Raw genomic sequence first — 15,936 nt, forward strand, 5'->3', positions numbered from 1 at the left:
GCAGTATGTGTAAGAACAATAAGTTTTAAAGGGAGGAATTAAAGCACAGGGGCAGGAAGCCAGAGGTGAATGGAAGAAAGATAGGTCACAGGGAAAAGAAGGAAGAATTAAAATTTGTGACTGAGGGGCTCCATCACTGTGACATCACCCCAAACCTGTGAGCACTGACCCCTAAACTGAACTAGATCCTACTTGTCAGGCCTCCTTCCTTCTTCTTCCTCCTATCTCTCCTTCCCCCTTTCTCCCAGATTTCCTTCTTCCTCCTCCTTCTACTCCCATAATGACAGAAAACTGAAATGGAAAGGTAGAAAGAATATTTCAACTTCATGGCACAAAGGAAATAAAGACAGGCAGAGTCTGCCAGGCCCCTACACATTCACAGATCTATCACTGCCCTTCAAACCTCACAGTGCTAAAAGCAGATTGTCTCTATAACAGCTTTGAAACCACTCATAAAAGCTGATTGTCTCCTTTAGTGACTTTGAAACCTCTCACGATGTTGCCAGAGACTCCAGAAACAAGAAAATAGTAGCCATAAACCGATTTTATTATTTTTGAAAAATGGAATGTTTCACTTACAGAAACTTAAAAGTGATGTCCGACCAACACCAAGTTCATTACAAACCAGAAAAAAAACCAACCAAAAACGAAACCAAAACAAACCCAAACCAAACTGACACAGTATTTGGCTACAGTGCAGCAGCAATCTTGCCTTTTTTTTTTTCTTTTCTCTTTTAAAATCACAAACTGAAGGTGAGCCTGGTTATGGATAAAACCCACGAGGATGTGGCATTGATAAAAAACAACACCTATGTACAGCGAGCGCCGTCAGTAGCGGCGGCTGAAGCGGGGCTGGCTCAGCCTGTTTGTCCTCTCGGGGCCTGCAAACACGCCTGGGACGCCACTGCCCTGCAGCACCTGGCCCTGGCTCCCGCCTGGGGTGAAGCCTCCACGCCTGCAAACAACGCCACACACATTGGGAACAGCCCAGGGAAGGTCATGCTCTGAAAGGGGATTGATTTGGTGGTTTTTTTGTTTCTTTTTTGCCCCCTTGTTGATTCAGGATTAAAGTAGAAGCTGGAGGTATTTGTCATATCAAACTATTATAAAAAATTAAATATTCTGACAGAGTTTCTTACCCTGATGTCCCTCCTCGAGTCATCCCGTGGCCTGGTCCTGACTGACCAGGCATGCTTCTATCACCACCTAATTTAAAAAAGAGAAAAAAAAGGAAAAACAAAAAAAAAGAGAAAGATACAGGCTTTTGTGTTTCCCTAATAAAAACGGCACCTTGTTCCCAGAATTTCATTTGCTTTCTCAGTAATTTAACTACCACTAGAAGGTTCAGCAGCAGTAATTGACAGAAAAAAACCACGATCACACTGGTAAGCAGCAAGTGTACCTTGCCATCTCTCATGATCCCGTCCCATCACTCCTCCAGCCACATTTCCCTGCCATGTACGATCTTGATGCCCCTCTAACTTTCGACCATGATCTCCCCAGTCACGTCCATCTCTTAAAAAAATAAAAGAACATCTTCTAGGTATGTCCCCCTACCCACTGAGCAGCACAGGGTAAAGCCAAACGCCATACCCCATGCCAAAGTGGGTTAAATGGTTAATCAAGCTGGAGCTGGAGCCACCCAAGCACTGCAATCAGAACTGGTCAAAGAGAAACAATGAGAGACACTTGCTGAACAGCATCCTTCACACAACAGAACTTGGCTTTTTTGATCCAGAGACATCATGGATATTGCAAAGGACTGAAATAGATGGATCAATTCATTGGCTGCCACTCCTCTGTCTGAAAATTATGCAGCTGGAATATGCCCAGCTTGATTAACTGGTTTAAAGAGAAACCACTAAGAATCCAGGTGAGTCCAAGTGCTCTACCCCCACCACTGCAGAGATTTCTCAATTTCCTTCAAAACCTGACCACTGGCCATGAATGAGACCTGTGGGGCATCTGTAAATCTCATCAGTAGAAACACACTGAATTTTATCAGTAGAAATGAAAGTTATTTACAGGAGAATCACAGTCAGGAGCTAAGCTAACTGAGCAGCTCTTTCCTCTCTAGAGAGCTTCACTCTCCCGAGGCAATTCCCTGCTCCTCCAGAGGATCCACACTTGTCAAGCTGCTCACTGCTGTCACCCTTCAAAGGCTCCCTGAGGAAGGGTTAAGAGCCCCCAGGCACTCACCGGGTCTGTGGGGGGATCCCTCTGCCCTCCATCCTCCTGTCGGAGCCGTAGCCGCCCCAGCTGTCCCGGGAGTGGCGCTCGGGGCCCCCGTGCCGCTCGTCTGGGTAGTGCTGAAAGGCAAACACCACACACTCAGCCTAAAAAACCACACATTTCCTCCCAGGATTGCAAAGATTTGGCTTTTTAGGTGTTGTCTTTCTAGGAGCTGTCAGAAAAAACTGCAGCTGTTTCATTTTTTACAGGTTTCATTGCTGGGCATGGTTCACTCCAGGCATTTATTTTGTTTATTGACATTGATTCCATGCTGAGCTCTTTTTTGTTTGGTAAGGTTTTTTAAGGCTTACATTCTTGGTTTCAGATTTTTAATTTAGAATATGTGCCTACTCCCTACCTCTGTTCAGAAATGAAAGGTTTTGAACCCTACAAAGGCACTAATTTTCACACCTGTCCTTTTACAGCCTGGTTTCATTATGGTACTGGTTGTTTTATTTAGATAAATGTGAGAGAAGGCATCCTTTGCCAGTTGAGTACAGCAGCTCTCTCTTAACACCCAAAAAGGTCAACCAAAAAGCTTTTACTGCCACACACCAGCCTGAAAAGATGCTCCCATCACTCAGAGGCTTCCCCTTGTCTGTATCTGAGGCTGCCACCCCAGCAAGCAGGTAACCTAATAATTGACTTTATGCTCATTAGCACACAAAATTAGTTCTGCTTAAATATCTCAGCTGAAATGACTGTGTTTGTGCTGTGTGCACTGTGTCCTTTCTGCTTTGGGGTCAGCTCGTTTTGGTTTTTAACTAAAGCAGTAACACACCTGCCCATCTCGATCTGGAATTCCCCTTGCACAATCTCTCCTGGAATAAAAAAAGCAAGTTTCAGTTAAATCAACACAATAATTATAATTCCAGTGTCTGCATGAAATAACACATGAAAAGTTCATCTTCATGCTAATGTTCAGTGGCAAGGTAACTCAAGAGAGTTCTTGTTTCATAGCATAAAAAGAGATCAAAGTAACACCTATCACTGTAATATGGGTAAAAAAGGCACCACTGAGGGTGGCCAGGAACTCTGTGACACCAAGGGACAATCCTGAGTGAACCTATCAGTGTCACAAATGAGTTACAAGCAAAAACAATTGCTACAGTTTTCACCAGGGATCCTTTAAGAGCAAACAGAAGTCTCAATGCCACCACGCAGAAAATATTTTTCCGTTCTGTGGCATTAAAAACCTGCATTAGCCAAGCTGCAAAGATGAAAACAGGGGAAGTTTTAAAGCAAAAGGAAATGGCTAAATCTCAGGGGTTCATAAAGCAGACCCCCAATACACCTTGAGAGAAGCTGTTGTCTCTCCACCACCATCATGGCAGACTACATTAGGACTTGATTATGATCTTTATGCAGCCTCTGTCTGGTACCAGGGAAACAAAGGAGTGCAAGCAGGTGTGAAACGCACAGCAGTGATTTCTTTTACTCTGCTGACACCACTCAAGCCACAAGAGGACAGCATTTCCCAAAGGCAGAGGAAGAAGAGGAGGCAGAGCCTTGCCAACCTGTCCAGGCAGTGGTCCTGGTAGCGGCCGCGCTCCCTGTGGTCGAAGTCGTGGAAGCGCTCCTGGCGCCCGAAGTCCGAGTGGTACCGCTCGTCCAGCGCCAGCCGCTTCGCCTCGGGCCAGTAGGGCTCATCCCGCCTGCACAGGGGCCACGTCAGCAGCCAGCCAGCCCCACCCCTGCTCCCTCAAACCCCATTCAACACAATCATCAAAAATCTACGTGTGGTAAGCAGAAGTCGCGTTTTGGTTTCAGAGAAAATTTGGTTTACCAAAAGCGGCTCGATTTCAGCATGTGCTGATGTGAGAGGAGAGTGAGGATCTTCCCCACTGCCACTTAGAGTGGATACACACAGTTACTACTCTTGGTCACCCCTCGAGCTGATACACACAGTTACTACTCTTGGTCACCCCTCGAGCTGATACACACAGTTACTACTCTTGGTCACCCCTCGAGCTGATACACACAGTTACTACTCTTGGTCACCCCTCGAGCTGATACACACAGTTACTACTCTTGCTCACCCCTCGAGCTGATACACACAGTTACTACTCTTGGTCACCCCTCTTTGGGAAATAAGAGTAGACCACAGCAGTGCTTGTGAGTGTACAAGCACAGCGTTTGCTCTCCTTCAAACTGCTGTTAGTGTTAAAAGGAGTCTTTCAGCTGTGAGCTCCTGTGAGTGCCTTATCCAGAGTGCTCCCCACTTCCAAGGGGACGTGGCTGAGGATTTGGAGCCCACCCTCACCTGCTGTCAGGATCATAAGGCCTCCTCATGGCAGATCTCCGCTCCTGCTCGTAGCGCAGCTGCTCCTGCTGGCGCCGCAGCTCCTCCCTCTCCCTCTGGATTCGCTCCTGCTCCCGTCTCCTCTCCTGCTCGATGTGCATCCGTTCCCTCTCCAGCCTCTCCCTCTCCAAGCGCTCCCTGTCCAGGCGCTGCCTCTGGAATTCCAGGCGTTCCCGCTCCCTCTGCAGCCTCTGCCTCTCGTCCCGCTCGTGAATGGCTGCAAGGCGCTGCTCCCGGTCTCGCCTCTCTCTCTCTCTAATTTAAAACAAATTATTTGGTTTTTTATTGAGGCTCTTCACTCCAAGCTTTACTGCTTCTTTGTGTTAGGTGGGGGTTCTTGTTTGGTTTTGCCTTTTTTTTAAGAAAAGGTTTTATGTTCGCCCCATTCTTCCCAATTAAGTAACAAAATAGGGGAAAATAAAAAACTCCACACAAATGACAGAAGCAAAGGTGAGAATTCTGCAGAAGTAACAGTGTCTACTCTTAAGTCAGGCCTGAAAAAGCTTTCAGAGAGCAAAACACATCCTAAGACAGAAATCTGACATACAAAAAATATTTACAAGCTTCTGGGGAAAAAAAAATCAAGGCAATTCAAATCCTGTCAAAGTGGAACACAAAGCCTGGAAGCACCTACAGAATTCTCATGAAAACATGGATTTCAGCAGTAAAAGCCCCTACCACTTAGCATTATGTCTGTTCTAGCAGGAATTAGCATGAAATCAATCTGAGCTATCCCCGTTGGAGGGTGAGCACAGCACTGCTTTGACACCTGCTCAAAACACAGAACAGGTGAGGCAGTGAAAAATGTCATTTAAAGTTTGGAGGAAATGGGAACTCACCGGCGCCTCTCTGTTTCCCTGATTTCCCTCTCCCTCTGCCTCTGGCGTTCCCGTTCCCGCTGCTCCTTGATTTTATCAAAGGATAAAATATCCTGCTTCTCCTTGCTCTCCGATTTGCGGTCCTGGCTCTTGGTGCTCTGAGATGAAGCAGAACAAGGCGTGAGCTGAACACGGAGCATCTCCAGCTAAAACTACACTAGGTCAACCTGAACAAAAGAGGCCACTACACCTTCCCCAGAGGTAAACAACAGTGGAATTCCAGGGAAAAGTAGCTTGAATTTAACCAGAACTTCTAAATATTACAAATAAATACAATTCAACCCGACTTGCACTGATTTCAAACAATACAATAACATTCCAAGCTCAGGGATCACATCATCCTAACACCATTTTCATACAGCAACTCCACTTCTTCCACCAGGTGAGCAGTGAAAAAGTATAAAAAAGGTGAAACAGAAGCACCTCCCCTCTGCCACATCATTAACACCCTGATGCCTTCAGAAAGTGATAAAAGGATAACTGTACCAGGCTAAAAATTCTTAATTCTGAGCATATAAATCTATTTAACACCATTTTTACACAGAAGCTCCTCTGGAGGTTGGCCTTACCCTCTCTTTTGATGCAGAGGTTTTCACACTGATAACTGGCTCTCCTTTAGATTTATCCATTACCACTGTCCTTTCGGTTCCTCGACTTGCTAGAAAACAAAACACAGCCAAAAATGGTACAAAAGACATTTAACAATTCCTGCAAGATTCAAAACTTGAATTTTGAAAACTTGAAAAAACTTCACAAAACTTGAAAATTATGAAGATACTAAATAGGAAAAAGTTATTTTAATGAGTTTTTTTAATAATGTATGGGACTTATTTATGATTTCAATAGCTTGCCAAGATTTGGCCAACTTGAGGATGGGGGCAGTAAATTTATCATGAAATTACAGCAGTATTTTCTGGCAGGGATGACAGCTAAAAGAACACAAATTTAATTTATTTCTCCTGTCCACAAAATACATCCTTTGCCACAGTTTTTTTAAAAAAAGCCCAAAAAAGGACACAGAACCACAGACAGTGTCAGGTCTAAATGCAGCAACAGTTCCATAAAAATTATGGAAACTCTGTTGTACATTATTAGAAATGGAAGTCAGAATTTTCAAGGTGTTTTCTGATGTTTTTGTGTCAGTTTTACTAAGCTGCTTTTTACTGAATTATCAATCACATCTAATAATACACAAGTATTCTTGAAAACATTTCTGAAAGCCAGCATCACCTGATTTGCTTGCCCTGGATCTATCAGAAGATCCAGTCTTTTGTTCATCCTTTTCTTTTCCTTCTTTTTCATCTTTTTCTGATTTCTTAGCATCATCTTTTTTGTCGATCTTCTCCTCCTTCTTAATACCAACAGACCTACATAAAGCAGGAAAGGAAAATGCCTCTTTCAAAAGCAACAAAGCACTCAAAAAACCAATGCTGGAAGTACCACTCACTAACCACACAGTCTGCAGAAAGGCAGACTAAATCCTAGACATATTTGTCAGTTAAAAAAGTCCAAGACAGAGTCAGATGACAGGACAAACAACTGGTAAAAATAATGGTTTACCTAGAAATAATTTGATTTAGCATCTCCTGATGTAGCTAACAAGTTTTCATATTAACACTAAAGAGTTTTGTATATTTGAACAGAGGACCAGTTAAGATGCCCTTATTTTATTACTGTAAAACTCAACTTTCCAAGCATTATTCCTATTTCAAACGCAGGATGAAACATTAAAGCAAGATTTATTACAGTTACTGCTCAACTTGGGTCAGCTGGCTGTATTTGAAATGAGTGGTCTTTAAATATCTAAAAACACAAAACAACACTTTACTTCTCAGATTTGGACTCTGCAGAATGGTGCCTGTCTTTTTCCTTCCTTGTTTCCCCTTCCTTTTTGTCCGAAGGCTTTTTTCCTGCTGGTTCATTTTTTGCCTAGGAATTCAGCCAGAAATAATCACATAGTCAGAGACAAGAGATTAAAACTGCATGCTTTTATTTGAATTACACTGCCACGAAAGAGCTGCCACTTACCTTTTCCACAGAAATCATTTTACCATGCAGCTCTGTTCTGTGCAGGTGATTGATGCACTTGGTGGCCTCCTCAGATGTGGACATTGTCACAAAGCCATAGCAGCGAGCGCCAGGACTGCGAGCATTTGTCACCACCTTTGCACCAACCACCTTCAGGAAAAAAAACCAAAATATTCTGTGTTTGCGGGTCATAAATAAACTCTAACTTCATCACAATTCCTTAGAACAGTTTGGATGGGAAAGGACTTCTAAAAGCCATTTAGTTCAATCAATCCCCTGTCACATCTTCAATGATGCAGCTCAGAAAATTCATCTTCAAGCTGCTGAGCAGGGCAGGAGCTCAAGGCTGATATATACAGAAAAGGGAGAGTGGGATTGTAAAAACCAAAATAAAATTGAACAAACAAAACTACTACCACTTCCTCTTTCCTTACAGGACATCAGTGCCAACAGATGAGATTTCTGACAGTTTATTAGTGACATAAACACTTAATATCACATTCAGAAAGGTATTTGGCAGAAAGGGAGATGGTTACAGAGAGCTCCCTTCCACAACTTCTGCACTTGTATCCTAAAAACAAGTGGAAGCCTGCCCTCCAAGACTGGATTTCTCCAGAAAACACCCCTAGAAATGGAACAGTTTAAAACAGCTTTAACTATTGCTGGATACTCAAGACATAATTAGACTACTACATGATGATCTGCCAGTCTCTCCTGTCTCATTCTCACAGGTATCTGCACAGATTTTTTTCTGCAAACTCCATCTCTGCTCTCACACCTCCATTTCAATCTTCTTTATTGAATTGTGCTCCTTTCAGACACGGAGTTTCCAGAGAACACAAAGTTAAAAACTCAGCTTGCACAATTATTCTTTAGGGAAAGTAAAAGCTAAATTTAAGGTCAGCGTTTTAAACTCACAGAATGGTTTATTAATCCACTACGTACCTTTCCATACTTGCTGAAAAGATTCTTCAAATCTGTGGCTCTAGTAGAGGAGGAAAGTCCACTAACCCACAAATTTCTGCCAGAACCACTCCCCACACGGCCTGGGGTACAAAAAAGCCAAACATAAAAGAAAATGTAAAACACAAATGCAGCAGTGCAAAATTAAGAGCCCTAAACTCCCCATATTTTTCCTCCATAAAACTCTTCCACTGCAATTTTAATTCTACTTCTTTCATTCATTCTCAAAATAAAATTGCAAGCTACACACTGTAGCCTGCAAAAATGAACATCTGAAATCCAGTTAATGTGCATTTGAACAGCCTTAATGAGTCTGTAGCTACAGATTTTCTTCCTGTACTTCAATCACTTTTAGGAGAATTGCAAAGTATCAAATATAAATTCACAAAAAAGAATCCTTATTTAAAACAAACTCTATCTCTGTTAATCATGCTACAGAAGCCACAAAGAACTGATATTTTAATGACCTATTTTGAAGGGAGGTGTTACAACTGCATTGAGAGTTCACTGAATTAAAAGTCCTCCTTTTTACTCCAGATCTTTTGTACATAAAAATACCCAAAACAACCCAAACACGCACCCACCTTTCTCATCTTTTGCGACTGCCTTTGCATCTTTCTCTTCAACAGGGCTAAAGATAAAACATCACATTATTCAAGAGATCATATGCAGAAAGAATATTAATTCTAGACAGCACAACTAAAATCGGATACCTACCAGTAAATTAGTTCCAAAATAAACACTATTATTGGCAAATTTCTAGAAGAGTGACAGGAAATAGGGATTTGTACCCCTAAACGGACAATTCTGTTTTGCAGATGACAGAAATAAGAGTAATTTGGGGAAAACAACCTTTGAAGGTTGAGGAAGGAAAAGAAATCAAACCCACTGTTCTTAAGAAAAAAAAATACATCTACACATGGAGAAATAAAAGAGACCTTTAGGAATAGGCTACAATTTCATCAGTCTCGGAGGCCAATTGAAGGAAACAGCTTATTGGCATCACTTAAGGACCAATGATAAAAGATAGCATCTGGTCTAGAACGGAGAAAAAACAAACCTCTTTTTCTGATCACCGCCCTCACTGGCTGAGGACTCTTTAGTGGCAGGGGAAGATTCCTCAGAATTAGCTTTGTCTTCTGCTCTCTTGCCATCTTCTTTGCTATCTCTGGCTTCGGCGCCTGCGCCTTTCTCCGCTGCCTCCCCACTCGAGGCTTCCAGGCCTTGCGAGCGTTTGCTACTCTGATCGCTTAGGCTCTCTACCACTACACCTGCACAGTCCGGGGCCTCTTCCTCGGGCCTCTGTTCACTTGTGTCCCCTTTTGCTACCACTAAACGCTTCGCTTCCTTCCTTGCCAAAGCTGGGGCCGATTTGCTGTCCAAAGCTAAAGCCTCTTCCTCCGGCTCAGCGGCAGCGAGAGCGTCCTCTTCCTCAGCCAGCCTCTTGCCTGGCCCCGCTTCCTGCGCACGCGCCCGCTCCGCTCCCGGAGGTTCTTCGTTAAGTAGCTCAGATTTACAAGTTTCCCCCAAAATGTCGAGTATTTTCTCATTTTCTACGGATTTAACAGGAATAGAATGGCACAAGGTTTAATCACCAGGGAAATACAGCAAGCACAAATGTGGAACTGGCATGGCTGCCACACTAACACCAAGAGAACTGCTAAGCTACACAGAGATTGGAAAACCCTAGTGTACACAGTGTCACACCTACCACGCTCACTGCTCTCTCACACACTGCCAAATCAGCCCTACCACCTCAACAGGCAACAAAAATGCCCCCACAGATTTAACAAAAAACTTCGGGCTCAGCCTTCATATTCTTCAGCAAATCGTTCAGCTCTGTTTCTTCTCTAGTTAGCTTCCAGAGTCCGAGATGCTTAACTGAACGTATCAAGGCACTGAGAGTTCAATTTTCCAAATTTCTGTGAAGTTCCTTTAGCAGAGACAGTCCAACAGGAGAACTGGGCATCTTCTGATGGTTCTGAGTGTGTTTGCAGTCCAGAAAGCGAGAGGGATCTGTGGCAAATTCCTGTGACGGCAGCGTGTTCCTTCTTCTCAAGTCCAGTCACTCTTTAATTTCTGTTCTGCACCAGAGCTTTGCCCTGCCTACACTCCTGTATTTATATTTATTCACAGAACCACTGTACAGTGTGATATCACAAGATCTGTTTTCAGAACCTTCACGTCTTTAAGGCTCGTTCCTTAACTTCACTCTGCAGTAACAGCTCTAGGGAACTGTTTTGTGGCAATAAACACATTTTCCAAGGGTGGTTATTCACAGATCTGGTGATATGACTGGGTTTCCAATCTCTATGACCCTGCATGACCTGGATTTTCCACCATAATAACGTACACTACAGTAATGCATTAAAAAAAAAAAAAAACCAAAAAAAAATCAAACAGGGACGCAAAAAGCCTAAATGAAGAATGAAACTGTTTAAATGCCCAGGATTTTGTTTTTCATTTAAAAAAAAAATAAAAGTAACCAAACAAAATCAAACAGTACCTGGCTCCAAGGGTAACTCTTCAAGTTCCTGTAGTGAGAAAGATTTTAAAAAGGAGAAATATCATTATTTCATAAGCAAGATGCTATTCTGAATGACATCTCTTAACCACCCATCACAGCAGAGTATTTAGTGAAAGCATTACTATAATTTAGGCTATTTCAGCTTTGAAAACATTGAACTTTAAATAAATTTCTCAGAAGGTTTAAGATGAGTTTTTAGCATCCTTAAATTTCTATGAAGTCTGTGAGAACTTTAACACCTCTCAAATTCAGCCACCTGAACACATGGTACACATTCACATGGGAAAATAAATTAAAAAAATAAATGTAAGTAGCACAGAGGAAAGTTTCTCTTCATGTCACCCTTCTCTACCCTGTGTTTTTTGAAGTTTTCTGAAACCAGGATCAACAGAAACAGCAGCTTCACCTGGAGCTGGTGCTCTGAACCTACCAGGAGTGATCTGGAAAGCAGGGCAGCATTTCAGGAATAGACAGTTCCAGCTTCCTTCTCATCACCAGATATGAACATTTTTAAAGGAAATTAAACACAATGTAAGGCACTGAGCTGGTATTTACACCAGGTGAAGGGATTCCAATCTGCCACCAAACTCAGTGTAACACATAAATCATAAATATATCTATGTAACTTAACAGAGAAATCAATCTTTGTCTTTATGAGTGAATTAAAAAGTTCCTAGTTTTGCAGAATAAGAATGCACCCACTGTACACACACTGTATCAACATACACTAATTATACAGCATATTTTATGATTTATAAAGAAAAACTGGCTACCATTTACCTTTATTATGGTTAAATCTGTTGAAGAAGCATCTAAACTGTTCCCAACATCTTCAAACTCTACCTTTAAAAATTAAATGGGAGACATTTTGTTATCTATAAAGGAATATTGTGAGCAAAATCTGAATGAGAAATTGAAGATTTGTATTTGCACTGACAGCTGTTATCCAGCAAACACATGCAGTATCAGAAACAACCAAAAATGGTAAAAACTAAGTGATAACCCCCAGGATTTGTCCTGATCCCCACTGATTTAATAACCTCTCTCATTAGCTCTTAATTACGATGGTCAGCTCAGAAAAATCTTTTAAATATGGGGATCCCAACAGCAAAATTTCTCTGATTTCTATCCCTGTCACTTCCAGCCACACAGAGCCAAAAAACCTCCAGGACTTGATAATTATTTCCTTCACTGATAAAATCAGATCATGGGAGCTGACCTGGCCTCAAGACATTTACTCACTCAAAAAATCCCCTTTTTCTGAGTATTTTCATCTGCTTTGTGTAGGACATGAAAATGCCTGGGGATAGGGGGCCAAGATTATTTCTGCAGCTTTAGAAAAGACCCACACAACTTTAGAACCTCAAGTCAACGTGGACACACAACAAGGAGCACTACTCCCCCATTAGATAACTTATAACTTATTTTAAATGCTTTGTTGCACATTTCAAGAGGTAAAACACTTGATTTTGGGGGAAGGGATTATTCTCTAGCCTAGTATCAACAGCCAGATGAACACAGAAAGTCAACATAAAAATACTTTTAGCAACTGAATAACTGCAAGACCCTATCTTAGCAGAAAAATAACCTTGAATATAATTTCCTGAATGGTGCTGGCCGGTTGAGAAGTAAGCTACACTATTTGTAGGCCTCATGTTCTCTACAATAAAGATATGAAAATACGAGTAATATATGTAATTAATAAACTGAAGCAGAGTTCAAAGCATGATTACAAACAAATGCACTGTAAACTGCTATTAATACTACCACATGTGTATAAATAACATTTAAGTATTTTAAAAGTTAAGACTCATATTTCCACAAATACATAAAAAGAAAATTACCAACCATAATAACCAGTAAAGGCCCAAATTTTACCCAGTACTCTTTAGCCACCATTTTGCTATTTAATTCATAAAAAAATAAATTTAAAAAAGAAAACTCTGATTCTACATAAGAAATGCATACCATTACTATTGGTATTTCTCTTGATTCTTCTTTAATTTCTGAAAACTGTGGGGATGCCTCCAAGTTACCTACAGCAAACTCAGGCTGATCTGGAAATTCTCTCCCTTCTGCATCAGCATTTTCTTTACTATCAGACAGCGAGTCAAGAATATTATGGGCACTGTAATCATCTCCACAATCTACTGCATTGCCATTATCTATTTCAGCTTCGTCTAACACACTAATATCCATCATGTCAATGTCCTGCAAGGTATCCAAACTCGCTTCAATATCATCCTGTGGAAAGAAAAAAAGCAAAATGTCACACTCGGGGTGACCTGAAGCCATCAGTGCCCTCCAAAGCCAGCCCCTGTACCTGTCCATCTCCAGAATCCTCCTCCAGGCCGTTGTCTTCCACTCCCTCTTCATCCGGCCTCCGTCCTAGCAAAATTATCATCATTAGAGTGAAAGCAGGAGTTATGGTTGTGCCTTTTGAGCTTTAGTTTTTCACCAGAATTTAGTTTTTAAATTTTTTAAATTTAGTTTTTTCCCACAGCTGTTTGTCACCACCCCAGTGAGTGACACTTGAACACCTGGCAGGAGCTCAAGCTCTGTGAGCTCCCCAGAACATTTGGCTCAGCTCAGTTTGCAGCAATTTATTACCTCAACCTTTTATTTCTTTTCAGATGCTTACCAGAAGAGAAAAAAAAACCCAATCAAACAAAACACAGCATAAAATAATAAAAAACAACCCTCTACCAGTGAGTTTTACTGCAGTGTTCTGTCCACCAGCTGGACATGAATTATCTCAATTGGCATTACTGAAATCACTACACCAGCAGCAAGGAGCAACTCCTCTAACTCTGAGCTAAGCAGCTCTTTAATCTTTTATTTTATGATATTTTATTTTTTGATCTTTTATTTTGAATTTTATTTTGCTCAAAAAACTACAAGCACATTACAACTGAAAAGTGAAAGGGGGTTTAGAGCAAAGAGAAACATTTCATTTATTTCCATCCCAACACTAAAAAAGTGCTGTAATAGATATATCAGGTGTTTCTCTGAGACTTGAAAATAGATTACAAAGATCTCTTTCACCCAGAGCTGTGATATTTGCCCTCTGTCTGGTCAAGATTTCACATTTTAGCCTGTAAGCAATTACACCATCACTCCAAATCAGATGTGATGACAAAAATCAAACAAATTGGCTGCCAAAACAGTCGAGTTTCACCTCACAAATTTGTGTAAACCAAAATCTAATAATGAAAATACTCTCTAAACCAGTTATTTTTGCTCAGCTCCAATACAAACTTTTAAGTGCTATTTGCTTACAAAAAAAGATCAAATTCTGCTAATTAACTGATTTTAGAAAACCAGTTAATTATTTTCTGAAAATAAGGATTATGTAAGAGTGTCTCACCACTACAAAAACCAAGCATAAGGCCTTGAAAACACATCTGACTTCAGAAATTGATTAAAAACCTGTCTTCTAAGAAGAAAATTGCAACTGCTATTAGCTGTGAAGCATAACACTCCAGAGCTTATTTTGCACTTGTTAAAAACTCAATTTCTACATAAAAAAAGGTATTAAAAACACTGACACTGCTTCAGTGCTACTGGGTAATTCTTAATACAAATTTCAGGGAACTCAGAACAAACCAACAGATCCTCCAACATTTCCTGCCTTAATAAATCACATAAAATTCTGTGAATAAATGACTGTTAAGTTGAATATTATATTACCCATCCCTAGAAACCTAAGTATAAATGTGGGGAAAAGTACCAGTAACAAAAAAAAATGATGAAGGCACCATTTGAGTAGCACACTTGCTTGAAAACTCAAGGATGATAAGGTAGAAACTTTCTCTAACTGCCCTGTACCTTTGCTGCTGCTCCTTTTTGGAGTTTTCTTCATGATATTTTCCGAAATCACTGGAATTTCATCAGGATTCCCTCCTTCCTCCTCAATAGCCTACCAGGGGCAAAAGAGAAAAACAGATATAAGAATAGACATAAAAAAAAAATCGTTTGTACTTTTTGGTTAAGAGCTGGGCACCAGAGGCTACAAAATTCCAAACCATGAATCAGCAACTTGGAGACACAAACGAAAGCACGCAGACAGCAATAACACGATGGTGTAAGGTTTCAGGAAAGCAGTCAGCAAAAAAAAATCCAATCCCACAGCATTTGTGACTGTGCAGACACACGAGTTGTTGTGATAAAAGTAGGAAACCTCGGCTCTGGGACACAGCAAGCAGCAGTTCAGAGAAGGGGATCCGCACGCTGTTAACACAGGAATGTTGTCATGTGGAGACACCGAACGCGCCACCAGCCAGGCTGCCAGAAAAACATCAATACGCAGCAAAAAGTCCGACAGACAGCGTGCAGAGCTGTAAATGCAGAACTCAGAGAAAGCAGTGTGGTGCACGAAGCTGGAAATACTCGGGCCGAGCGCCAGGGCAGACACGGAGTGCTGGAATCGGAGCGGGCCTCGGGGACACTCCGTGACAGGGACGGCGCAGAGCAGGCCCGGCCCCGCCGGGCACCGAAGGCTCGCAGAGATCCCGGCGGGCCCCGCCGCTCTTTAGCGCCATTTTCCTCAGCGGTGCTCCCCAAACCGGGGTCGCACCCGCTGCGGCCACCCCTGAGGCAGCCCCAGCGCGCCCGCCCGCTCTCACCTTCCTCAGCCGCTCCATGAGCACGCTCTTGTTGCCGCCGCTGTCCAAGTTGCGGTGCCTGAGCTCGGCCCGCAGGTCTATCACGCGCAGCTCGCTCAGCGGCCGCCGCCGGCTCTCAGAGTCCGAACCGGGGACGCCGGGCCCAGGCAGGGACGCAGCGTCCCCCAGCCCGGCCGGTGAGTGACTCTCCGCCATGGGCCGCGGTTTGGACTCGCGCGGGCGGGGCAGGGCGGGCTGAGACCGAGGCGGGCGCGCCGCAGCCGCAGCACAAAATGGAGGAGACGCGGGCGCAGCGGGCGGCCGGGGGGGCGGGAAAGGCAGGGAGGCGCAGCACGCATGCGCGCCGGGGCCCGGGCAGGCTGCGCGCGCCGCGGCGCCGCC

The 15,936-nt window shown here is 42.6% G+C and overlaps 1 protein-coding gene across 3 annotated transcripts; it reads right to left on the bottom strand.

Moving 5' to 3' along the window:
• Positions 1–526: 526 nt before the first annotated feature.
• On the bottom strand, positions 527–15,750 carry LOC134553494 (scaffold attachment factor B1-like). Of its 3 annotated transcripts, none has more exons than XM_063403237.1 (21): positions 15,556–15,750; positions 14,759–14,849; positions 13,254–13,318; positions 12,899–13,174; positions 11,711–11,773; positions 10,910–10,937; positions 9,464–9,956; positions 8,988–9,034; positions 8,386–8,486; positions 7,441–7,590; positions 7,241–7,341; positions 6,643–6,779; positions 5,982–6,070; positions 5,374–5,510; positions 4,496–4,789; positions 3,750–3,887; positions 3,014–3,053; positions 2,200–2,309; positions 1,403–1,515; positions 1,140–1,206; positions 527–955 (listed from the first exon to the last, which is right to left on the bottom strand). In XM_063403237.1, the coding sequence occupies exons 1-21, from the start codon at positions 15,748–15,750 to the stop codon at positions 829–831; spliced, it is 2,862 nt and encodes a 953-aa protein (XP_063259307.1). In that variant the 3' UTR covers positions 527–828. The 3 variants fall into 3 exon arrangements, 2 of the variants coding, with proteins under 2 accessions (XP_063259307.1, XP_063259308.1); XM_063403238.1 differs by having other exon boundaries at positions 804–1,004; XR_010081090.1 differs by lacking the exon at positions 1,403–1,515 and having other exon boundaries at positions 804–955.
• Between the last annotated feature and the right edge of the window lie 186 nt (positions 15,751–15,936).

Source organism: Prinia subflava, chromosome 8 (assembly GCF_021018805.1).
Source record: "Prinia subflava isolate CZ2003 ecotype Zambia chromosome 8, Cam_Psub_1.2, whole genome shotgun sequence".
Lineage (NCBI taxonomy): Eukaryota > Metazoa > Chordata > Aves > Passeriformes > Cisticolidae > Prinia > Prinia subflava.